This window comes from Teleopsis dalmanni, chromosome X (genome assembly GCF_002237135.1).
Source record: "Teleopsis dalmanni isolate 2A chromosome X, ASM223713v2, whole genome shotgun sequence".
Taxonomy (NCBI): Eukaryota; Metazoa; Arthropoda; class Insecta; order Diptera; family Diopsidae; genus Teleopsis; species Teleopsis dalmanni.
Genome location: NC_051848.1, coordinates 1,525,843 through 1,552,165, shown reverse-complemented (window position 1 = coordinate 1,552,165; position 26,323 = coordinate 1,525,843). Strand labels below are relative to the sequence as shown.

General features: G+C 31.0%; 2 protein-coding genes across 2 annotated transcripts in view; both read right to left on the bottom strand.

Annotated features, from left to right (window-relative positions):
• Positions 1–6,399, bottom strand: part of LOC119687347 (RILP-like protein homolog) — a 9,492-nt gene extending 3,093 nt beyond the window's left edge. Inside the window, exon 1 of the mRNA XM_038101634.1 lies at positions 6,325–6,399. Coding sequence (XP_037957562.1) covers positions 6,325–6,399 — 75 coding nt within the window. The remainder of the gene's footprint in view (positions 1–6,324) is intronic.
• Positions 6,400–20,111: 13,712 nt separating this feature from the next.
• Positions 20,112–24,856, bottom strand: LOC119662520 (tetracycline resistance protein, class C-like). Its single transcript, XM_038072152.1, has 7 exons — positions 24,818–24,856; positions 21,934–22,212; positions 21,461–21,862; positions 21,144–21,406; positions 20,984–21,085; positions 20,526–20,904; positions 20,112–20,464 (listed from the first exon to the last, which is right to left on the bottom strand). Exons 2-7 carry the CDS (start codon positions 22,200–22,202, stop codon positions 20,185–20,187), a joined length of 1,695 nt encoding a protein of 564 aa, XP_037928080.1. The 5' UTR covers positions 22,203–22,212; positions 24,818–24,856; the 3' UTR covers positions 20,112–20,184.
• Between the last annotated feature and the right edge of the window lie 1,467 nt (positions 24,857–26,323).

The window sequence follows — 26,323 nt, the reverse complement described above, 5'->3', positions numbered from 1 at the left end:
ACAAATTGCTGTTGCATTTCTTTATCGTTAAAAAACAGGCAGAGTTTTTAAATGATAAGAAAAACAACTTAACAAAAACTGAATGCATAGTTTTGCGTGATTTTTCCGAAAATTATGCTTTTGTTGTTCAAAACTCTGTTCAAGGTATTCACTGGAATAATAATCAGGCAACAATTCATACGTTTGCAATATACCACAGTCATGAAAATAAAAAACTACAAATAAAAAATTTCGTCTGCATATCTGACTGTTTACATCACAACACAACTACTATACATTTGTTCAAAAATACGATATCAAATTCATTAAAAAAATTAGTACGGATATTAAAAAAACTATTTAGTTTTCCGATGGATCGGATTCACAATATAAAAATAAAAAAAATTTTATTAATTTAACTCATCACAAAACGGACTTTGGTTTGGAAGCAGAATGACACTTTTTTCCAACGGCACACGGCAAAGGACCATGCAACGGCTTAGCTGGTACCTTAAAGAGGAATGCTGCAAGAGCTAGCCTTCAATGAATAAATAATCCCATCCAAACACCAAAGGATTTATTTAACTGGGCTAAGGAATGTTTACCACATATTGTGTGCCATTTCTCAACGTTAAAAGACTATGAAGTAAAAGAAAATAAGATTAAACACCGATTTAAGCTACATCAGTTAAAGGCACATTAAAATATCACTGCCTTATTCCAAATTCCAAAAAAGTATTAATGGCAAAAATATTTTCTTCTTCAGACATTACAGATTATGTATCAATAATGAAATGAGAATTAATAAAATCAATGTAAAAACCATAAAAAAAAATATTTTGTTTTTAGCTCCTTACAGTTTATTTTCTATAACATTTCTTACCTGTGCAGAGTATTTTTCCAACGGTAGCAAAATAACACTTCAACGAAAAAGGTAGGTGTGATTATGTGCTGCAGTTATCTAGGTAGTTCGACTAGTATGAAACTAATTAACTTTTTAATTCACCTATATAAGAAAAAAGTTTATTAAACGGTTTAATTATGTTAAAATTCACAATTTAAAAACAGAAATGATGCGGAACTAATTTAAAATGTTATGTTTTATGTATACATTTATTTTAGAAATAAAAAGTAAAAGTTTTTGTATCATTTTCCTTCGAAAATTGATTTCATGGTACTTTGGTGCGTATGAGTAACATGAAGGACACCTGATTAATTAATTTTTTTTAATTACTTCTAAAATGAATATCACGGCGGAAATATTTATTTTTGAAGAAGAATTTATATATTAATTTGAATCAAAAATAAAAAAAAAATTTGTGTGACATATTCCTTTTTTTTTTACTAAAAAATCGTGTGTATGTGTTTGGTGTGATATGAAGTATTAATAAATTTTTAAAAGTACTTCTGATTACAATATCGTCCTGAAACTTTTGAGTTTTATATAGAATTTTATTACTAATCGAAATCAAAAATATTATATAAGAATAAATGTTGTATATTCTTTGAAAATTCATTCAATGGCAATGTAGTCCGCATGTGCTTGATGTGTTTTGCGGGAGAAAAAAAAATATTAAAAAATTTTAAAAAATAACCGCATCCTAAAAATTTTTACTTAGTAGTAAAATTTAAAACTGAATCTAAATAAAATATAAAAAATGGAATCCTAGGGGATATATTTTAAGAAACATTTTTTATTGAAATTGAATAGTTAATATTAGTATTTAAATATAAACAAATTTAATTGTTTAAACAATTTTATAAAAGTTCAATCAATTATCTTTGAAACGCTGTAAATTTCAGGTTTCTATCTTTTATAGAACTTGAGATATAGCCATTTGAAAATGTATCTACTATGCCAATTCTCAAAACCCCATGGGTCCATATCTCCTAGGAAAAAAATCACAAAATTTTTTCACGAGATACGGGTCTTCTTATTTTATGAAAGGAGCTCATAAAAAAAATTTCAGCCAAATCGAAGATCATGATGTAATTTTTTGCCAAATTCCGTCCGGTTTGTAAAAGAATGACCCATATGCGCACTTTTTCCACATCGTGCGAAAAATCTTTTTAATGCTGCTAAGAAGGCGTCAGATGTCAAGTCGATAACTGCTTCTAAATGAATTGCTTTCTAAAATATTGCTATGTATGCTTTATATGATTTTTGCCCACGACCTCTATAACATCTCATTTGTATCAGTCCAGCATAGTCTATTCCTGTATGTTCGAATGGGTAGTTTTGTGTTACTCTATATTTTGGCAGGTTTCCCATTATTTACTTTGCGAAATTTTATTTAAAAATAATGCATTTCAGACAGTTACCGCATATTTTCTTAATTATTTTTTTAATATCTATTACCCAGTAGCGTCTTTTAAGGTTTGCCTCCATCACCAAGTTTCCTCCATGAAGTATTTTATTATGTGCTTGTTCTGTTATTAATTCCGTGTATTTGTCTCTAAACAGAATGATTGGATGCTTCTGGTTTTCAGTTAGTTCGCTGTTAGTTAGTCTTCCTCCGACTCTTAATATACCTTCTTCATCTCTAAATGGTGTTAATTGAATAATTTTACTTCCTCTGCTGATTTCTTTTCTTTCTTTAATTAATTTCAGTTCTGTTGAATAGTGTTTTTGTTGATGATATTTCATTAATATAGTTCTAGCCTCTTGTAATCCTTTCTTTGATAAGTATTCTGCTTGATTTTTGTTTCTTCTGAGTCGGCTTATGAATCTTAGTATATATGCTATGATTCGTTCCAACTTAGTTAGACTGGAGTTTATTTCTATAAATTATTCTATTATTTCGTTCTTTTGGCTTATAACTGTTGTCAGTATTTTCACTTCTTTTATTTTTTCAGGTTTTGGTTTTTTTTTGGTATTTGCTGGATTTTCTTGTGACTTTACATGTAGCCATTTTGTTTCTATTATCCATTTTTTTATATCTTCAACACTTGTTCTTATAAATTTTTCTTTATTTTTAATATTTTTAATCCAGCATAGGGTAATCATTGAGTCACTCCAACAGTATATCGTGACGTTACTATTCACTATTTGTGAAACTCGTCTCATTAGTTTTGCAAGTAAATGCGAACCACATAGCTCTAATTTTGGAATCGTCTTTTTTCTGTTAGTAATTTAAGAGATGAGCCAATTTTTACGTATATGACAGCCGCGTATGCTGCTTCTGATGCGTCGCCGAATCCGTTAAATTCCTAAGTTTTTGAATTTGTAGTTGCTATCCATCTTAGTATTTTTATTTCATCTATGTTTTGCATATTTTTTTTATATTTATCATATTTCTTTTGTAAATCATCATTGAGCTCATCATCCCAGTCCAATTTATTATCCATATTTTTTGCATATATATTTTAGCTGTGACTGTTACTGGTGTTAGCCAGCCTAATGGATCGAAAATATGTGCTGTGTTTGAAAATATCATTCTTTTCGTCCATTCGTATCTTGCATTTTTATAGTAAAATGGAAATTATTGGTGAATTTTATGCACGACAATGGAGTAGGCGGAAATACGACAGGAGAAATGTTTAGCAAATTACAACGAGTATTTAACATACTGCCTGAGGCGAAATTGACTTTAAATATAAAAAAATGAATATATCTAAATCGAGATATCGAGTTCCTAGGTCACATTGACTTCAGATGGCATTAGCCCTACTACAGCAAAAATTTAAGCTGTCGATAACTTTGCAAGGCCACAAAACCAAACGAAAGTACGACAATTTTTAGGTTTAAGTTGTTACTTTAGGAAATTTGTTCCAGGTTATGTGATCGTGAGTAAACCGTTACAACAACTTTTACATAAAGGCGTAAACTTTGAGTAGTATAACGAGCAAGAAAAATCATTCAATGAACTGAAATCAATATTAACGAAGAAGCCAGTTATGACTGCTTATCAATCGGATGCCGAGCATCAAGTACATACTGTTGCAAGCTCAATTGAGTTAGCAGGCGTGCTGTTACAAAATGAGAAGTACGAATGGAAACCGGTCGAGTACTATATCAGATTTATATCGATAGATGAACAAAAGTTCAACAGCTACGAGCTGGAAACATTAGCTGTAGTCAAAACACTGGAGAGATTGCGTTATTACGTATACGGTAATCATATCACGGTGGTGACAGACTTCAGTGCTTTATAAACAACGATGCAAAATCGCGGCTAATTCCATGAATAGCCACGTGGTGTTAACGTATACAAGATTTTGATATAAAAATAGAACATGAAAGTAAGAAACGAATGGAACACGTGGACACACTAAGCCGAAATCCTTTGTCAAATGCTTATGAAGGCGCCACAGCGGATATGCGTACGTTTAAGGTTCGACTAAACGAATACAACTGGTTGTTTGCGATTCAATTACAAGACGTAAACCCTTAGAAAATAGTGGCTGAGGTGCAAAGCGAGAATCTTCTTGAAAGAGATGGATATAAAATGCATAACGGTCGGCTGTATCGTATGGTTGATGATAAGCTTTTATGGGTCGTGTCAAAGCGTTTAAGACATTGAGTTCTTCGGGACTGTCATGATAGATCAGTACATATGAATGCTGAAAAGACGATAGTAGATGCTTTTGCGAAATTTACCGTACTAAAGCCAGTTAAAAGCACCGCGACAAAACACGTTCTTAGCGCACTAAATGAAGTTATAAGTTACTGTATAATGCCAACAAAAATAATTACCGATCGAGGGACTGCGATTACAGTGTAAGATTTCGAAAGGTTTTGTATAGAGAACCATATATTAAAAATGCAGGAAGAACTCCACGAGCAAATGCTCATGCCGAACGGACTAATCGAACAATATTATCGATGCCGTTACCAACGAATACGGTTGACAAACGATGGGACGAAAATACAACAACTTACCTAACTCCGAACGAACATAGCGACAGTACACCTCGGTGTATTCGTTCGATAAGATCAAGCGGTGGTACCAGTTACCTTACGAGGACGTAAGGTACCTTACGAGGACGTAAGGTAACATGATGGCGTTGCCGAATTGACGAACAAAGCAGGGTCGCTTTGAGTTGTCAGGATGCCGACTGTAAAGAACACGAAGATATATACACGAAAATGCTACTATACGGAGTTGACTTTGCGAAATGGCGGAATGCATAGCGTTTTATTTTATTATTGAGTAATAAAAACACATTGTAAACATTGAACTTCAAATTTTTACATTTCTACATTATCTTAACAATAATTACAATTTTAAAAGTTGAATAATGATATATATTTCCAAACAATAAATAATACGTTAAATAATTGAACTGTATTTAAATTATTATAATAAGATCCTAATTAAAAATTGATATATATTAGTATCCTACAAAGAGTATTGAAAGTTGAATCAATCACAGAATGATATATTTATTTAGCAGATAACAATAACAAGATAACAATATACTTAAAAATTCTGTCCACAATAATAATAGGTGTTTTCGACCACTTCATAGTGGAGCAAAAAATAAAATATCTCTTTCTACCGTCTTTAATTTGTATGCAAACCAAGAGCACTACTCTCTTTCTCTAAAACACTAGTTATGAAAGCTCTAATCATCTAAAAGACTGCAGAGAAAGATGTTACCAAACGCTAAACGATCTATTGTGAATATTTATTGAAACTTTTAGTGGAAAATCCATTAATTTGTCAAAAGTAATTTGTGAACAAAAATTCAAGCAAAATTTAAAGCTCACAAATTTAAAAATTGTCAAAAGTAAATATTCTAAAATTATATGAAAATTGTGGAAAATAAATATTTTTTTAATAAATATTTATATTTAAACTAGCTGACCCGGCGAATGTTGTTTCCCCTTGCAATTAATTTTCCTGGCTCAGCTGAGTTATAATATTTGTTGTTATTCAACTTAACCTTTAGCATTTTAATGCTAAAATTATTTTGAATTGATTTTTTCTTTAGAACTACAAAAAGTCCACATGCATTACTTATGTTACAAATATTTTCATGTTACTTCAAATCCTTATAAGCTCTACATTTTACATGAAAAAAGGTTTTTTTAATATTATATTAACAGTTTTATTATGGGCTATAATGTTAACTTAAAGCTAAATCATGAACAATATTTTTTGTTAGGCCATTTTGTACGTATATATATAGATCAGAAGGCTTAGCTTAAATTTTGAAATTGATTTCATCGACATCTAAGTTCTTGGCAGCCAGAATCGCTCTACTTTGAAGCATTTGATTGTTCTGATAATTTTGATATATGTTAGGAAATACATTTTCTATTAACTCCTCTTCCGAATTAACAATTTTATAAACATTTTCTGGCAATTTAATAAAGTGCGTATTTTCATGAAGACTTACGTTTCCGTTACCAATATTCAGCAATTGTTTGGCAAACAGTTCTGCAGCTAAATCGCTCTGTAGTCCAACACGCATGTTTTCGATAAGTCGCAATATATGGACACTTCGTCACAAAATGGATGATTTTAGGCAAGCATTGATTTTCAATTAAAGCGCCTCCAAAAAGTCTATAGTTGGCATTTAAATCTTTAAGTGTTCATTTAATGTTTCCAATGAATATTTATGTGACATTGTGCATTCATCCCAAATAATGATGTGACATTTTTGAAGTACTTGAGCCATACCTTTGCAAGAATAACTGAAATTAAGAAAGTTTTTTCAGTTCCACCTGGTGCATCCAAAAAAAAAGCCGCCTTCTTTTGCCGCAATTGCGTTCGAAACCCGATCATAAATGACCTTCTGTTGGTGTGTTAAGATTTTGTAACAAATTCAACCAAATCTTCAGAGCTATACTGAAATTCGCGCTGCATATCATTGTTTAATAGATCGGTTGCCAAACGATTTATAATGCGGAATTTAAATGCACTTAAGCTATGCAACGGCAGTTTTACGATTCATTTTAGAGATTTAAAACTTTTTAAACAAATCAAAGTAAGCATGAATAAATTTTAAATTTCTAATATAAAAGTATATGGATACCAAAAAATAAAAAATTAATTAAAAAGACATTATCCAGTGGCCCAAATTGTGAATCTAAACCTTCCTTGAATCCACTTGAACACACACAAAAAATTTCATCAAAATCGGTTCAGCCGTTTAGGAGGAGTTCACTGTCAACACACGTACAGAAGAATTATATTATTTAAATAATATTTAACTTTATACAAAGTTGCGTTTACTTTGAATTTGGCGCACATACGCAATTTTTATTAATTATAAAAACATAATATTTAACGGATTGCAACAGTGTTCCCAACATATCAGCAAGAGACTTTTGCAAGTGACTTGTTGTTTTTTGCGAATCTTTAAAGTGAGCGAATATACCTCAAATTTTGTATGAGAACAAATCAGCTGAGATCTTATGAAGCATGTGTAGCAAACTCAAACATAATGTTAATCACAATTGTAATACATTAGATTTTTGGTAGTCAAATGGAAAGTGATCTTTCTGTTTCTATAGCTATTTCACACGGAAAATCATATATCTAAATGAATGTATGAGATAGTGGTTCCAGATTGAATGTCTTTCACAATATCCAACAACAATAAAAAAACAATGATGTATATCGAATGAAATGCAAATAATAAGTTCCTAAAATGAGAGAAAACCAATAGATTTTTTTTATTGAATTCCTTTTTAACACATTTTTATCAAAGACTTTTATTTGTCTTTAGTTAATATATTGATCCATTAGATTTTAGGTATCTTGTACAGTCTGTGCAAGATGCAACAAGAACAAACTATCTATGTCGGAGCAATATATTTGCTACTTATTCAGCGTTGCCACATGTCTATGGAATTCAGATAAAAGCAGAAAATACTTAAAACTATGGAATTTGGCACTTAATCAGATTTAAATCTTGTCTTACTAGTGCAGGCGGTCTCTGCATGTGACATCAGACACAAACACTGCAAATGAGCTACTTGTAAGGAGCAAAGATTAGGAAGCAAGCAAAAGGCAAAACACAATGCGCAATTAAATTGACACTATATGCTCAGTCTATTAAATTTTCACAAATCAAATATGTCCAACGGCCCCACCCCTAATAAGTGATCGTCATTAAAAATACAACAACAACATGCGTAACTGTTAAATCTAACAGCTCGTTGTTAACTAAATTTGTGTGTCAACGTGAAACAAACAAAAACAGTGAAAAACCAAAAATAAAATAAAAAAAAATATTTATTTTAACCTTTTTTTGTCTTGTGTTCGACTTAAAACTGATTTGAATCTGAATTATACGTTGGTTCCAACGCTGACCTAGACATTTCTACTATTCTATGCAACTGTTGTCACAATATCAAAATTATAAGTAAAACTGAAACGCAGTGCAACAACAAACAATAACAAATTCAGTAACGAGAACAATAACAAAAATAAATAGCTGTAAAAAATAGAATAAATAAAAAAAAGAAAAAGTAGCGAAAAGCCCATGAAAATCTCAATAATAAGAATGCAAAAAGTAAAACGTAAAATGAAAAATCGCAGTAACGGCATTGTGCTGCCACCACTGCTTTTGTGTCACACAAATTGAAATTAATGACCAACATGAATGCATAACTTTGCATACTTCTGGAGGCACTATGAGGCTACTCATAAGTCTACGGTTTCTCTCCGCTGGCTACATAGCGTTAGCCAGCCACATTGCTGGCTGGTCTTGTTTTTTTTTGTTTATTTTGTTTAGTTTCCTATATCTCTACCAATTCTTATGTGGCTATATTACATTTCATTTTTGTTGTTGTGCTTATTTTTAGTTGATGTGTTGTGTTTGTAAGTGACTTGGATGCGCTCGGCTTTTGTTTGTACAAAGCTGAGCGCATTGTATTGAATTTGTACAAAGCATTCTATAGACAAAGCATGGGTCACTTTACCAGCGGCACCATTATGCCAGCGCTGAAAAAGTAAGCGACGAGATAATAGCTCTTCGTTTTTATTTTTCTTTGTTTTCGACATTTGTGTTCGACTCAGGCAATTTCGGGGTTGAAATTATAAAAGAATGAAGAAGAAAAGAATTTGAATATAAATAATTTCTTGTTTTATCTGCATTGTATACATTTAGTCTGCTTTTGATTTTAGTAAAGTGCGTAATACTAGTGAACAATTGAAAATCAAATCAAAATAAAATAAAAAATATATGTAAATAAAATATAATTTGTGAATTTATAATAAACTAACTGTAAGTATATGCAAAATGAAGTAAATATATTTAAAATGATAATTGTAATTTTTGTTTTGTATTATATAGATGCATACTGTAAGACATTATAAATGTTTGGTGAAAAAGAAAAAGGAGGAATTTTTATCGTTTAAAAAAGAAGGTATAAATGAAACAGGGAATTTAAATCGTGCATTTATTAAAATATTTTATTTTTTTATAGAAAATGATTTTCAAAATTTTAGTTCGAAAACAACACCTTCCTGCAGTACAGCTGAACATATTAATAGTGATATTAATAAGTTAATATTTAAATAAATTAATATAAAAATATGTTAATAATTTAATCTATAAATAAGATAATATTTTAATAAATTATCATGTAAATAATTATATATAAATAATTTAAAATGTAAATAAGTTAATATGTTATGTAAATATGTTATATTCTTTTATGTAAATATTAATACTTTAATTTTATAAACCATAAACATAAAATATACTTTATCCCAAAAAATTTTTAGTATTTTATTTAAAAATCAATAGCAGAGGTAAAATTGAAAAGGTAGGCGAACATGTCAGCGCTGAAATGTTGCATTACAAATTCGAAAAGGTAAGCAAGCATGTCAGCGCTGAAATGTTACATTACAAATTTGAAAAGGTAATCGAACGGTTCAGCGCTTGCCTGCAATTATATGCACGTGTTAAAGTAATTAGGAGTTTCCCTTGAATAATCAGCGCAAGGCATTACCATTCAGCGCTGAAGCAATCGAATACCTCAGCGCTGAAAGTCCCGCTGGGAAGTGACTTAGTTGCTTGAACGAACGTATGTGTGCGAAACCACAAATATTGTATTGTGTTTACGTAGGATAACATATGCATTTGCTAATAACGAAAGAAGAAAAATATAACAAGTTAAAAGCAAAACCTAACACAAAAATATGCTTATCACACACGAGTCTGTGTCTTATGATGGCGACCAATTACAACAACTACAATGGTTTATATGCTTTGCTGTAAGCATCACAGCGCCTACTGCTGCGCTATAAGTGAAGTGCACTTTTGTTGAATCACCACTGTTGCTCAAAAGCAAAAACAATTACAATAACAAAAACGACTGCTAAACATGATAACAAAGAATAAAGAAAATTATTTTGTCTTTGTTGAGTTACTCGGAAGTTTATGTTGTGTCAGTTATTTTCTATTCTATTTCTGTTGGCATTTTAAGAATTTTTCAACCCAAAACAATCATCGTGCTTAGCTGTTCACCATTATTTCCAACCAAAAAACGAAAACGAAATCGAGAAGCATTATCATTAGGTCCATTGTCTACTGTGCTATGCTGAGTGTATGCGCGCGCGTATAAACCCAGTCAGCATTTAGACGATTCATTTATCGCCAATCGTCAAAATGCGTCGCTTATGACTCGCCTTGACGATGGTTAAGCGATTGTTCTCTCAAAATTACTAATTTGCTCTCTTTGTTTTTTCTGTAATATAATATTTACATATGTCGCTTTTGTTTCTTTATTCTTGAAGTGCAATTGAAGTGTTACAGTTCTGTCGTGAGATTTTAATAAATATATTTAAATAACTACATTTTAATAAAATAATTTTAGTTAAATAATTTTTATAAATATATACCTATAGATAAGTAATATTTTGATATCTTATTATTCAAAGTTAATAACTTTAAATATATAATGTACTAAATACAATGAAATGTGTCTTTAATAAAATAACTAGCATAATGTCTGCTTTAAGAAAAGCAACTAAAAGAGAAGCACGCAATATTATGTCGAGCATATTTGAATTAAAAAAAAAGAAGGCATGTGATAATAAAAATTCAGAAAAAGTTCAAAAAAATCAACTTAGTGATGTTGTTGAAAATATATATACCAAGTGCTTGTAGACTTTTGATCGCTCGTTTTGCTACTCTTTATGATAAAAGTACCGTTATTTCGGTTGTTTTTGGAACATATGCAAAGAAACTTCGCGAAAACATTGTGCATTAAATGTTTTAAAAAAACAATAATGTATGTTTCCATTAACTGTATATTAAAATTTAGTAATATTGTTTTCAGTAATTTTAATAAACCAACAATTTTAATTTCAACTTCTTTTAAATTTTATTTTCGCTGCTTCTTTTCTATCTCTTTCGAGTAGCGGAGTAACTCTACTCTGTGATATATACAGGAGTAATTTAACGCGCTTCTAAGCGATGCATACAGAAGAGTAATTTATTACGCTTCAAAGCGACTCATAAGTGATGCATATAAAAGACTCATTTGTTACGCTTCTGAGCGAATCGCGGATGAGCGGACAAGTTCTCACAACGAAAGCATCGTCTGCGACTCTCAGACGCGTTCTTCCGCGATTAAATTGCTCGCCATTAGGGAAGACACTTCCGCGATTGAAAGTGTTCGCTGGGAACCAATGTGTTGCGTATTTACGTATGTGGTTGCGTGTGTGTTGGTCCTTTGCTTTGTTTACTTGGCATTAACTTGGCTTTCATGCTGTTCGCTGTGATAGTTTTTGGCCTAAATTTTTCGTGGTCAGAAGTCAAGCTAAATGGACCATAGTTTTTATAGGTTGTACTGTCTTTCACAGTTCTTTTGTACATTTTTCTTCTTTTGTTTGTTGTTGTTCATTTTGTTTCATTTTGGTATTTATTTATTTAGTGTAGTTTATATTTTTCTTTCCTTTGTTGCTCATGGCGCTGCACTTCTACAAAATTTATTTATCAATGCCAAAGGTAACAGATAAATTGTGTCTATGTCAATAAATCAATAGAACGACGCTGCTTGGAGGACGTGGAGAACTTCGAGGACTTCTCTAATGGACGAAGTGCAGTGAACAAGAGAATGGAATATAATAAACCGAAGTACATGAAAACTGTAGTTGTTTATTAAGTCTACTTTTCTTAATTTATCGGAAGGCTATACAAATTCAGCAATAAACTTTGTAATACTTTCGTGTTTTGTTCAATCTACTGGGTAGTTGAGATTGATAAATCCTAATGTCATGTTTAAAGAAAGTTTAAGTTATTTAGTAAATGTACTGCTTTTTTATTGATATCCATAAAAGTCCATAGGATTGAAACAGTCGATACAGAGCCTATATCTTCATATATATGTAATATCAACCTTTATTGTCCAAAATAAAAACCAATTTTTTTATTTTTTAACTATTTTTAAGGAAATAAAATCATTTTCCCTCTTAAAAAGGAATCTTACTACTTTATATTTATATTTCATATGAAAACTATCTGAAAACCATGAAACTGGAACCCTGGAAATAGAACTATAAAACGAAGATTAATATTTCATGTAATCTGAAAAACATAAATGACTTAAGACAAATTCAGCTAAATCAAAAATTTCACTTAGATCTTGCGGATCCTTCAGCCTTTTCTTATTTCCTACACATGACAATAAGTGAGAATGTTTATTTGTAACGTGAGAGAAAGTGTATATCATAGCTAAAAACATGGAAGATTACTGAAACCAAATAATATGCAAGTTAACTGTCATTTATACAACTTTTAAAGTGGTTATGTTAAGTTTGTTTGTAATGACGATAGTAAGATTATACTTTTTCCTTCTTAAATAACACAATTGGATGTATTAACCAGGATATAATATTTTATTATTCCTTACAGATGCGTTATCTGAAAGAATTTATAATTCAATTTGTTTTAATGCTGCACTTGGCCCACTGTCTTACCAAATCAAATTTGAAAGACTTAAAACTAACTCCAACATTTACTAATGCTCTCTATGGAATGGTTTTTGTACCATCGTCTTCAATGATCCTCTTCAATATTTCTGTACATTTATAATTGCCTAATGACCACCGTAGCAATTATCGTAAGGTAATATTTAATGAACCGTCTCAATATTTATGTGCATTTATAATTGCAAATATCTTAGGATAATATTTTAACTCACAGTGACCTGTCAAAATTTCTGTAATGCTTTGTACATAAGTTCTATGTAGTTGCAGAAAGTTTTTAAATCTATTTACATTGAAGATAGCTATACTCAATTTTGTTCTAATATAGCTTTCTCCACTTCTTGCTTGGGTGATCCCCTATAACAAGAGCAGTTTGAAGCCTGACATAACTTCAGCATACATTTTTACATTTAATTCAAAAAATTGCAATTCTTCTGTTTCTGAATCAATGAAAAGATATCTTCTGTCTTGCATTTACTTGCTGGAAACTTTAGCGTGACCTAGAACCTAAAAGACCTAAGGTACCTTAGTATTTTGACCATAGATATTAAGGTTTTAAAAAATCAGCAGTCTTGATGTCAATTATTGAGAATTGAGTTCCTAAATGACTATCTGGTTAGCAGCTTAGATGGCTATTTAAAGTTTTGATTATTACTGTAGTATATTCTGATAAGTTCAATGTTGAAAAGTAATGTTAAGCTCAGTTTATGTTCAACCAGTTATGTAATAATTTTGTTTTTAATATTTTAATTGCTACATCGAAACTACAAAAAGTCGGTATTTTTTCAGTAAAATTAATACTAGGATTTCGAGCATCATTCACAACCAATTTTTGTACGTATTGAAGCAAACTCACCTTGGTTGTGATTAGACGAGAACCCCAGTGCGTATGCTTTGCATTGAAGTCACCGCCCATGATGAAGCGGTGTTTGTGCATTTCAATAAGCTGTTTGTACTGCTCTGTTTTAATTTTGTGCCTTGGCGGGCTGTAGACAAAAGTAATTTGTAATTTACATTGCAGATCAAGCGATATAGTAATTGCCTGAAATTCTTCATTGGAGATTATTTTGGATACGAAATACTTAAAAGATTTCCGAATTAAGATTCCACTTCCTCCTCGAGCGCAATTACTGGGATGTACTACGTGATGAAACTCGTAGTTTTTAAATTTTAGGTATGAATGATGTGTGAAATGCGTTTCAGTAATAAGGCAAACATCTATTTCTCTGGCTGCTAAAACAAGTTCAAGCTCTCTAAAATGTTTGAGTAGACCATTAGAGTTCCAAAGCATTATTTTTAGTAAACTTGACATTATTAATTAAGTTATCTGTTTTTGTTCCAACTTAGTAAGCCTCTTATCTAACATTTTATAGTAGCTTTCTTGTAGAGTTAATTTTTCTAATATTTGGTTAAGAATTTTATGATTTTCATCAGGCTGGGCGTTGGATCGCACCATTTCAGCGAACGTTGGATTGTTTTTGTTAGTAGGTTTTAAGTTTTTGCTTATTAAATCAGATGGTTTATTATTATGTTGATTTTTGGTCACTTTATTTCGCTGGAGATTTCCATTCTTCTCTTGAATTATTTTATTTCTTTGTTTTTGGAGCTCCTTAGCCACTACACAACCTCTGTAATTGGCCGGATGTTCTTCTCCGCAGTTGCAGCATTTAGGTTGTTGCTGATCAGGCTTTTTGCATTCTATTGTCTTATGGTTGCCGGCACATTTAACACATCGTGCTATTTTGAAACAATAGTTTTGAGTGTGACCATATTCTTGACATCTTTTACATTGTGGTATTTGTCTCGACCGCTTTATTGTTTCTATTTTAATTACACAATTCAATATAGTTTTGATTTCGTGTATTTTCTTAATATCTTCGGACGCATCAAATGTGGGCATAAACATGTCGAGTGGCTCTTTTGAGCCACTTATTCACCGCATTTAGAATGTTCAATCCTTTCTCTTGCAGATCAGTTACAATCTCAGACGGGTCACATGACTTTGGAAGGTGTTTAGCTATTACTTTTATCGGACGCAGTTGTTTATTTTCATAAGAATACCAAGCAATTTTTTGCGTAGATAGTGCTTTTGTTATTGATCTGTAGTCATTAACCTCAGATGTACTGATTTTGTACAAAGTACTATTTAAAAGTTTGATAGAAAATTCTTCTTTACAGCTGTTTTTAGTAATGAGAAGGAGATCTGAGTAGTTCATGAACGTGATGATTTTTGGTCTGCTGAGGCATTCTTAATTGCATAAACTGATGCCTTGGAAGGAGATATGGAGTCAGGAGAGCGATCAGGTTTTCTCTTCTTGTCGGGCCTTTTCTTGAAGATCCACTCCGTTTCTTTCGCAAGTTCATCTTCATCAGTTTCATATACAATTTGATTGTGCACATTCTCAAACTTTTGGATAACAGGTAATGAAGAACCTTTAAGCAACTCATTTTCTTTTTTTAAGAATTTCTATCTCATTTCTAAGTTGAAGACATAGCTGCTCCATATTGTTTATTTTTTCTATGTATTTAGCTATAGCAAAAAGTTATGTTAAAGAAATTATGTGTAAAAAGTTAGCTCAGGAAAATGACTTATATAATAATAGCATTAAAAGTTTTAAGAAATTGAATATAAGCAAAACAATTTTTTAAAAAAAGTCATCACTATCATGCTTTCTGGCTTGATCTAGTCTCTCTTTTTTAATTACTTGAATGAAGTTCTCACATTGAGATGAAAATCTTCTGCATTCATTTCTAAGAGGGGAATTTTATGCTTGAGTTGAAAGTAATATTTTTCTCTAAACCTAAACTGAATATTTAAAAATATGTTGCTTTTCAGCCATAATTCTTATTGTTGGTATTCTGCTCACTACTGAAAATAAAATAACATTGAAAATAGGGATCATAACATTATATTTAGCGAAACCAAATTATATTTAGCGCTAGAAATTCTCGTTTGAAAAATCAACATAAGCGCATATACCACGGCAGAATTACCCCTGCTCAGAATGCCCAACTTAGCATTAGTAATGCTGAAAAGAGCATTAGAAGCTCTTTAATCAGTCAGTAAACAGCGGGGGGCTCTGAAGAACCCCCCATCCAGCTATCAAAGAGTAAAAGTGCTTAAGCGCACTAACTCGAAAATACCAACTATATAAGAATTAGCTCAGTTAAGTTTGAGCACTGCAAGAGATAATAATTCCGTCGGACTACAATACGGTTAAGATATTGTATTAAGAAAGAGATAATATTGTGTGGGTTAAACATTGTAATTTCATCTAGTCAACCGAAATTCTGATTGTAAATAATAATTCATCCAGTTGATAAGCATAAATTGTAATTTTGAAAAAATAAAATAGTCTACAACATGACAGATTTATTTCGATTACTTTTAAGAATTGACATACATTTTTTACATTGTTTTTAAATAATTTTCAATTTTATGATTACGTTTAATATTTTAAAATAAAAAATTGTTCATTGTGTTCATTACTAATTATGTAGTTTGAATTTTATTTCACAACTTACTTGTATAATATGGTAAATATATTTTTCATTTCAATCAACCCAATAAAACACTTTTTTTTCTGTGCTAAATTATAAATATTAACTCGTTAAATAAGTACTCCTATTTTATTTCAAATTTGGATTATATTTTTTAGTAACCAGGACCACTTTAACCACAACATTCGGCATGTAGTTGACATGACCAAACTGTGCAACACAGTTTGGTTGCGTGGTTAAGCAACATATCTTACTTCTTAGCTGGCATAAAATAATTAAATGTCTTTTTCATCTAAATTAGTTTACACAACGACTGCAGCAGCAGCAGCAGTGAACAGCGAATCACAGTAGCAATGAACAGAGAGTCAACTCGTTGTCGACGTACCAGTAAAGTTTTCTAAATTTATCTACTATCACTCATACGCCCCGCCCGACCTGTTCCGGCTGGCAAGCGACTTACTTGCAATGTTGCTTAGCTAACTTTTTCAATGAAAAATAATTTTTTTTACGACTGCTGACATTAAAACCTTTTATACTTGCCATACTTGCTGTATTTGTCACAGCATGAAGTGTCCCTGCCGCTTGTTACCACTTGTCTCTGCTGTGAGATTAATATTAAGTAGCTTTCTACACTTTTACTTGTTTAACCTCGACAATTTGTAAGTGTGCATTAGCGTGCTTATGTGTGTGTGTGTATGCGTGTGTGCATATGGATATGCGTAAATTTAAATTTTTTGAATTTAATATGTTTAATGTAAAATAAAATAAGAAATAAAATCAATATCAAAATTATGAAAATTAAAACCGAAAGAAAAATAAACACGTAAAAAAATGAAACCGAAAAAAGTACAAAATTATTTATAAAAATTAATTTGCACCAACTTTGCCTGGAAGACTTAAAGTTTTCTGTTAACTTTTTGCCAGAGTGCTGTTAAATTGCAATTTTCATAGTAACTCAAGTGTCGGTTTAAGTTAAAATTAATAAAAATGAATTAAATAGGGAAAGATTGTGGAGCCAGCTGTACGCCGCGTCCTGCTCAATGATGGCGCTACACAACAATGCATCCACACAGCCCAATGGTGGTAAATTTACGCTGCAAAAGTGTTGTGCTGCTCAAATAGCAACAACAACAACTATCGAACCGTTGTTGCTATAACAACAACTAAAATTACAACATCACGAAAGACGCGTAGCAGCCTCAGTTGAAGTTTCTGTCTCAGTTGAAATTGAAAACTTCACCCCTGCGGGTGGTGAAGGCGGTGAGGAAAATTGTGACGACGAGTGCTCCATGAAAAACCGTCATTGAAAGAACACTTGAATGAGTTAATTGAAACGTAAAAATAATGCGAATCGCTTATGGAAGCAAATAAAATGCAGAATTTATTGTTTTTAAGCGCATAAAAATAAATATGCTTTAAACAGATTTCAGAAAATATTTTAATGATTCAAGTGCTTCCAAATTGCTCCAAACTTATTTACATTTGAATTATGTTGCGTGCCCGCCTCTCCGGCTGCCTGCATGCGTATGCACCAACAGCGATTGCAATTGCATTACGTAATGGAGAAGAGTAACTTGACGACTTGGAAAAATAATTTTTTACGAAATCCAAACGGTTTCCAAAAAAAAAAAAACTATAAATAAATTAAGTACAGCAATTTCAAGAAAATAAAACGAACGCCGAAAAAAAAATAATTAAAAGAAAATTTTCATTTCACATTTTCATTGTGCAAATAACAAAAGAATGGATATTCATTCCAAAAAAAAGGACCTTCAAGTACTGAAATATCAAGTAACGAATACAAACAAAAAAAATTAAATAAATATTGAAAAAATTGGCACAAAGAACCGAAAAGCATGAATGCCAAAAATCATTTCAGAAATCCCAATGAGTTGGTCAGTAACTCAAAATTGTAATTTTTCAAAAAGTGAAAAAAAATTTAAAGAACAAAATTAACATGAATGAAAGTTTTATTACAAAAATAAAAACCACGTGTCAGCTTAAAAACGCCACAAACAGCTGCCATCATTTTACTCACAATGTATAAATAACTTAAAAATTTTTCAGAAATGTGGCAATCAATGATTTTTGTATTTAATGGCAGTAAGGGAGAACAGAACAGATCAGAACGTAAATAGAAAATTCAATTTAAAATATGTTTTTATACAACAACACAAACGATTAAGCACATTTTATATTTACAACCATTATAAACATTTATAAAGAAGTATGCTCATAAAAGCATAACATCAACGCAACATAAACTTGCACCAGCATATGCGTCCATCTCAACACTAGCAACATGCTGCGTCAATAAATTTCTAAGTAGTCTATTAAATTGCAAGCTGCAGTAGAAATGTTGCCATAAAAAGTATACGAAACGATTGAATATGTTGCTATTAAGATACAAAGCATACAAAATGTTGCCATAAAAAAACCATTTTTTTTTCAAATATTTGTATCTGATGTAATCTTTCTGTATTACAATTGCAGTAAAAATTTAATAAGCAAAGTATAAGATTGAATCAGTTTTTAAATACTTAAAGACGAGCCCAATAAAAAAGTGTTTTATTTTTATTAAAACCTTTAAATACAAAAAATTGCACACGAAGTAACAAGTGTTGAATCTTTGTTGCGAAACTGAAATTAATATTGAATAGCGATCAAAAATCTTTGCAAAAAAATATGGCAAATCCCCAGCAAGATCGACAGAAAAATATTATAAAAATTAAGTCACTAACAGCTGGTAACTAGAAGTAGATGGAGGCAACTCCTTGTAGTAGTTGAGGCTAAAGGTAGTCATATTATGATAACACTACCTTTTTTGTTTTTTTTTTTGTGATATATAAAGCAATCGAATGCCTACGAAGGCGTCGGTGACACCGAGGAGTCCTCCGATCTTGTATTTCATCTGGAGACCGTCCAGTGTAAGAATTTCAACAGGCGTTTGAACTTCTAATACAAAAAAGCAAAAAATTAAAAACAGTTTTCAATCATACAGTTCTCTCCAAGAAGTGAAAAGTTAGTATAAGCTGACAGTGATATATAGACATCCCTTCTATTTCTACTTGTTGGTGGTATCATATGCTGAAAAACCGGGTAAGCTAGAATTATAAGATATGCAATAAAGAACACAATTTCAATTTGACCAACTTGATGGTCAAATACTTCAAATCTTAAAAACTTGATAATAAAATATATTCTTCAGGTGGTATCGCAGTAATGAATCCATTATTTAATGAGTAGGTCACATCTTAGAAAATTTTACAAAAGATTAGAGTATAAATCCACGAAGTACTCAACAAAGTTGAAAGAACAAACCATAAGGGATAAATTAACAGCTGCTTTAATACTTAACAATAAAAAAGTAAGAAAAACTTAGTTAAAGATTTATTCAAATTTCTGTGACTTTGTTGTAAGATCACGAAGAATGCCAACAGAGAATTTAGAAGTGTTAGATTCTGATCATATATACACCACAGAATATGGTGGATGCAATTCAGGATTTTTTAATGAAAGACCGACGAAAAATTATTGATGCTCTACTGATGCTGAAAATTTGGATCTAAAAAAGTCCTCACTAAACTTGATAGCGCATTTTCTCACAACGGATCAGAAACGTTAAATTTTATCAACTCCACAGTGTTTGCAAAAGAAATATTCAAATGGTTTAATTTTAATAATAATTAATAAAAATTTAATTAAATAAAATTGTATATGTTAATTACACCATTAAACAATTATTCATTAGCATAATAAGTAAAAAATATTTATATAAAAAAAATAATAAGTATTTTAGTGGCTAAAACTAGAAGTAATGCTCTCCAGTATCTGAGACAAAAGCTACATTATCCGTACCTTTAAGCTGTTGTTCTTGCTTATATATGGTTTTAACGGTGTTTTCAGAATTCTCGTGATTAGCATTAGTATCAACAGAATGTATTCTGTCATTTTCCTCATTATTTATAACATAAACTTCAATGGTGTTCATATCGCTACGGGTGTTAACATTTTCACTTTCCCGAGTAGCACCTTCTGTAGAATTTTCTTTTAATAAATTCAATTGACATTGGAAATAGTACATCCAACTGAAAAACAAAAAAATTTACAATACAAAATCGATCACTCATATTTCTCAAACTAACTTACAAAAATATCAATACAGCAAATACTGTCAGGCCGCTACCAAGTAAATAAAAAGCTCCAGGTAAAATTGTAATCGTTGCTGCATAGAGTGTAGTATACATCGGACCAAAAACCATTGGCATCAATGCTTCTGCCACACCAAAAAGAGAGTTCACTTTACCCAGCTCATCTTTGTTGACTAATTTTGTAGCAATGGAACGCATGGCTATAAAGGAAGTGCCATTGAACATTTCAACAAAGCCTCCCATGTACATGTGCCAAGGCTGTGTTGCGAAGGCGTACACAAAACCACCGAAAATTTTCGATAGACAAGAGAGCACTCCGATCAAAGCATCATCGATGTTAAATTTATGCGAAAGTACGCCCACACAAAAGACTACACCTGCATATATAAAATTAAATTTATACAATTTATTTGTATAAACACTAGTGTCATAGTAATTAAAGTACTGTGAACCAACCCGCTAAGCCTAATACCATAGCAACAGTGGAATATATGCTAAAATCCACCTCATTCCAATTAAAACGAAACCTCGAGAATAGATACGTCACAGTCAACTCACCTTAAATTGCAGTAAATATTTTAAGATCCGCTTTGATGACAAGAAACGTCAAGCTTACCGTGCAAAGGCCCAATAACAATCATAACGACGATCATTATAAGAATGACACGTTTTCGACGATAATTTTCACCTTTCTGAAAAGCCACTTTGAATGTCTGTACAATATGCTTCTTGTTGAAAAAATCACACAAAATACTTTTGTGCTCACATTGATCTAAATTTTTGTTCAATCTTGGTTCCGTCAAATAGAAAAAACCATAAATGAATGAAATCACGTACATGGTTGCTGATATTGAGAAAATTCCATAAAAACCGATTTTTCTAGAAAAAAACATCAGTTTAACAGCAGTTCAATTATTAACTTTACAAACTTACGTCAATAGAACACCACTAAAAGCCATACCGATAGGTACTCCCATCGAGAAGCAAACATTTAAAATTCCCACCCTCAATGTGCGCTCCTCTTCAGTGGTAATGTCAGCTATATAACTAAAAACACCCATCAGCATTGTAAACCAACCACCACTAAGTGATGGAGCTATAGCTTCCGTCATGGCCACTACTTCCATGGGTGTGCGCTCAAAGTACACACAAAACATCAGACCTACTATACCAATGAATTCACCTACAATCGGTATAAGTATGCAAGGCTTGCGTCGATGGTGACGATCGCTCCATGAACCCCAGAATAAGATAAGTAAGCAAGGAAATAACGATTGTATAACTGTCTTCCAAGCTGCCATATGTGCTACCATTTGTTGAACCGTTTCTTCCTCACTACATATAGTTGAAAAGAATATAGTACTTAAGTAATCTCTTTAATCTAAAAGTTGTTCAAATTGACTTACAGAGTGTAATTAGCAGTCTCACGACGTGTCAGTGCATCACATACCGTGTCACCGTAATCCATATTAACACGGCATGCTTTCTCCAAGTTAAGATTTTGCGTAGCCAAACTAGACAGTACACTAGGCATTATATAGCATGCTAGTATTGGTTCCACTGTGATATTTCGAAAAATAAGTTTAATTTTGTCAGTCAAGCTCTGGTCCACGTTTTCTGCAAGCTGCTGAGCTTGTGGTTCTTCCAACGTATTGAGTGCAATTTCAGCCAACATTTTGAGAACACTAGATTTATTATATAATTAATATTATTTATTCAAAAATATTTGTGTTTTTTGTGTTATTGTGTTTTTTAAATATATTTGAATCATACAAAAACGAAAAGTTCAGGTTCTATGATGATTGAAGCTTTTAATTTGCTTGATCTAGTTTACTGTTCTTAGACTCTGCTGCAATAAAGTTCTGTCTCTACATAACTTGTATTTAACAAGCTCGTTTAAAAAACTCATTGCGATTGCTTTAGAACAAACAACCGACTATATGCGAAGTAAATAAACATATGATTTATTTCTAATGAATTATGCTATAATTATTGTATTCATAAAATCGAAATATATTACTTTGAATCAATGTACATCTCTCTCACATATACAGATTTCAAAAGAACAAAGAACAAATGTTTAGTGCAAAAGTGTTTAATCTTGATGATTTTAATGGAACATTTAAACTAATTGCTTTCCACTGAAATGTCGAAAATTTTTCAGAGTAAAGAAATTATTTATTTTCTTCTATAATATGCCGATACAGTCAGACAGTGAGCATTTAAAAAAAATAATGGACAATAAATAGATTAGTCAGACTACTGGCTAAATAATTTCTTTAACTAACCCGCAGTTTGTGCGCGTCAATTGTGCTATTAATGCATTTCGAAGAATCAATGAAACGCACCGTTTTACTTGCAATTAGCGCATCTTTTTACGTTGCCATTTATTTACGTTCATTTTTAAAGTATAAGTGCAAAAATTCCAATTTTTTATGCACCATCCTACTAACTGACCAAAAACTTCCAAAATAAAACCAAAAACTTTTTATAAAAGCATAAAAATACAATAAATAGTTTCAAAAACAAAACGAATAATTGGGTTCAATTTAATAAAGAAGATAATTACGATATTTTCCGAATATTCAATTTTTTTAGCTATATTTATTTAGCTATTTGTATTTAATATGTATTTCTAATTACTGGTAGTTGACAAGGAGTACTGGAAGTATGATTGTGATATCTGATTACCTTTCAGAATTACAAATTAAATAGATCTGTTCAATCACGTCAGTTACAAACTATTGTACTAAAGAGATATGCTGTGGTTTAAACACTAATACTTGAGCTCAATAATACATCTACTGTTAAGTTACTTAAACCGCGTTTGTTCACCATAAACTAATTAAGGTTATATACATATAGCCTTATGTATTAATCCAGTTGATTTTACAAATGATAGAGAGTCAAGGTTACTATAACCAGAAGTGTGAGCTATGATTCAATAGAGTTAGTAACAGCAAGGTTAGCAATTTCAACAACTTTACTCCACCCTCTAGTAGCATCTCTCGTGATCGGCACTGAAAAAACTTAATAATTAATAAATTTATCATACAATGGATATCGGTAAATGCTTCCGCCGAAGATCTTTTATTTTACTGAATAGTTTAGACATTCGAACAAACAAAAGTTTTAATTAATGGTGGTTCAAAATCGACTTTTTAAAGTTTATAATTTTTTTTTGCGAAAATCTGATTTATTCCCATATTTTGCTCAAAAAAATATTTACTCAATTTTGCATGTCTATATCACATATAATTTTATGTAAAAAAAAACTTGCATCGATCGAGAATCGAACCCGGCCCGCCCGCATGTCAGACGAGCATTCTACCCCTGAACTATCAACAATTCCGGAAATTAGGAAACTAAAGGCAAATTTAAGCTCAAATGTGTAGAAATTACATATAACAGTTCTATATGATTTACTGAACACATTTGCAAACACTGCCAAAACATATGACTAAAAAATTTTTATTTTCTGAATTTTATTACAAGGAAATAAATTATTCCAATTCAAATCTTTCCAGAACATGAGAGAAGATTTCTCATTTCCTATACTTATTGTACTGATAGTTTTTAATGAATATACAGTCGGAGTCACAAGTCTACAAGCAGGCAGTACAAAAACCTTTGTTTGAAAATTTTTCCCAAAAAATTCAATTTCCCAAAAAATATTCTTTATTGTTTTTTTTACAACATTCAATGCACTTTGTTTTCGCGAAGTTTCTTTGCATTTGTTCAAAAATCAGCCGAGATAACGATGCTTTTATTGTCTAGGGCAGCAAAACGAGCGATCAAAAGTCTACAAGCACTTGGTATTTCTGCAGTTCTAAGGTGAGTTAAATGTTAATTGGTGAAAATGTGGATTGTGTCTTATTGTATTTGTGGTAATTAATCATAAAACTGCAAAAATTGTATTACATTTAAAATACCTACTATTAACTGGCAATGGTGTCTAACCGGAAAGAAATAAGCGTTAACACTTAAATTCTGTCATAACTTGGTCATGTTAGCGCTTTCACATTTTTCCTAGACTCAATTAAGTCACGAAGTAACAGTCACTTAACTCACTTAAGTAAAAACATTTAAATTCGGCCTTAGAAACTATATACTCAAAGAAATAGTTGAAATATTTTCTTGTTAAATTATTATATATAACCCAATCTGTGTCATGTATTTATCACCGGCTAATTGAAACAATTCAAAAGTAAAAAATAATACCCACCTAACTTCAAGGTATTTGTTACTTATTATATACCTAATTTTAAGTTATCAATAAAATAATTTTACCTTTCTATCTTGAAGGAAATTTGTATTTTTTACACATAAAAAGATAATATAGTTTTTGATTTTTGCTAGGTTTTTAATTTATTATTTACTATTTTATAATATATATATTCAGAAGAATTTATTTTTTTACTTCACCACATCAGCACAAGACAAAAGCTATTTTTAAACTAATTGAAATTGGCTCCATCTGCTAATCCAAAAGGCGATCCATAGTTATGAAAGTAATGCACTTCGTACTGTCTACATTTAATGACCAATGAGCCGTCTTCATCGATTGAGATATCTTCATATCATCAGATGGGCCTGTTTTGAATATCGCGTTGAAAACAAAAACAGATTTACAGCTGTTGCTTTATATATAATAACCAGTAAACTGTACCATTATAATTAATTCCGGTCTGTTTTTAAAGAGAACTCTCTACGAATGCTATTCAAATACTTCATTATGTGAATTTCATTCCTAACCCAGAAATACAGTAAATACGTACGTGACAAGCACTGGCTGAGCTCAGCAATTCAGATTCTTACTGTTGCCCTAACACAAACATGAAATTCTTTTGCAACTGATAAGAGCTAGAGCAGATGTGCAAATCGTTCAGCATTTGTAATTATCAATATTATTAATTCAAGTAAAATAATATATAATAATAATTACTATTAAAATTATTATTAAAATGGTTATTAATTTTTCTTATATAACTGTGAACAATTTACTCACGCCTAAAAATAATTATAACTTTCTCCCGTTTTAGTTTAATCTGACATATAATATTTAATAAATTTATTTATATGTATATATAAAAGTTTAGTTGTGTTTTTTTTTCGTATCTAACGGACATCTTAGCCGATGAATCGACCTGCATGATATATATGCTACACAATCTCTATGTAGAACTAATGCCACTTGTAACTGAAGCCACAATTAAAAATGGAGCATCAAAAGGAGAAGTTGTTCGGACACCATACATTTAATAAAAGGCGTGGTATTTGAGGAAAAAGGCTGGATATAGCTTTTTTAAGTCATCAACCTTAGATCTCCAGCGCGGCTTTTGGGACATCTAAAACTTGTAATTAAGGTTTTGTAGCTAGATAATCACAAAAAGTGAAAGGAGATCAAACCATTGATTCCATTTTCGTTGTTATTTTAGGGAGACTATTTTAGTGAAATGAATTCATATATTAAAATAATAGAAAAGCAAAAAAAGCAATAACGTTATAAGTTCACATGCCAATAATATAAATTATATTAAGTAAAATAATAATATTAATATATAAATAATATACATTATTATATAATACATATTATTATTATAATATTATTTTTAAAACACAATGAAATTTATTAAAGAAATTGAATGAAAAGAAGAAGACATATGCTATTGCATATGCTACCACCCATATAACTAAAAAGTGAGCAATGTAAAAATAATGGTTGAACATCTATGCAAACATAAAAAAACTATTTTGATTCAAACCTGTATGGCCAAGTAGGCTTACATTCGAATA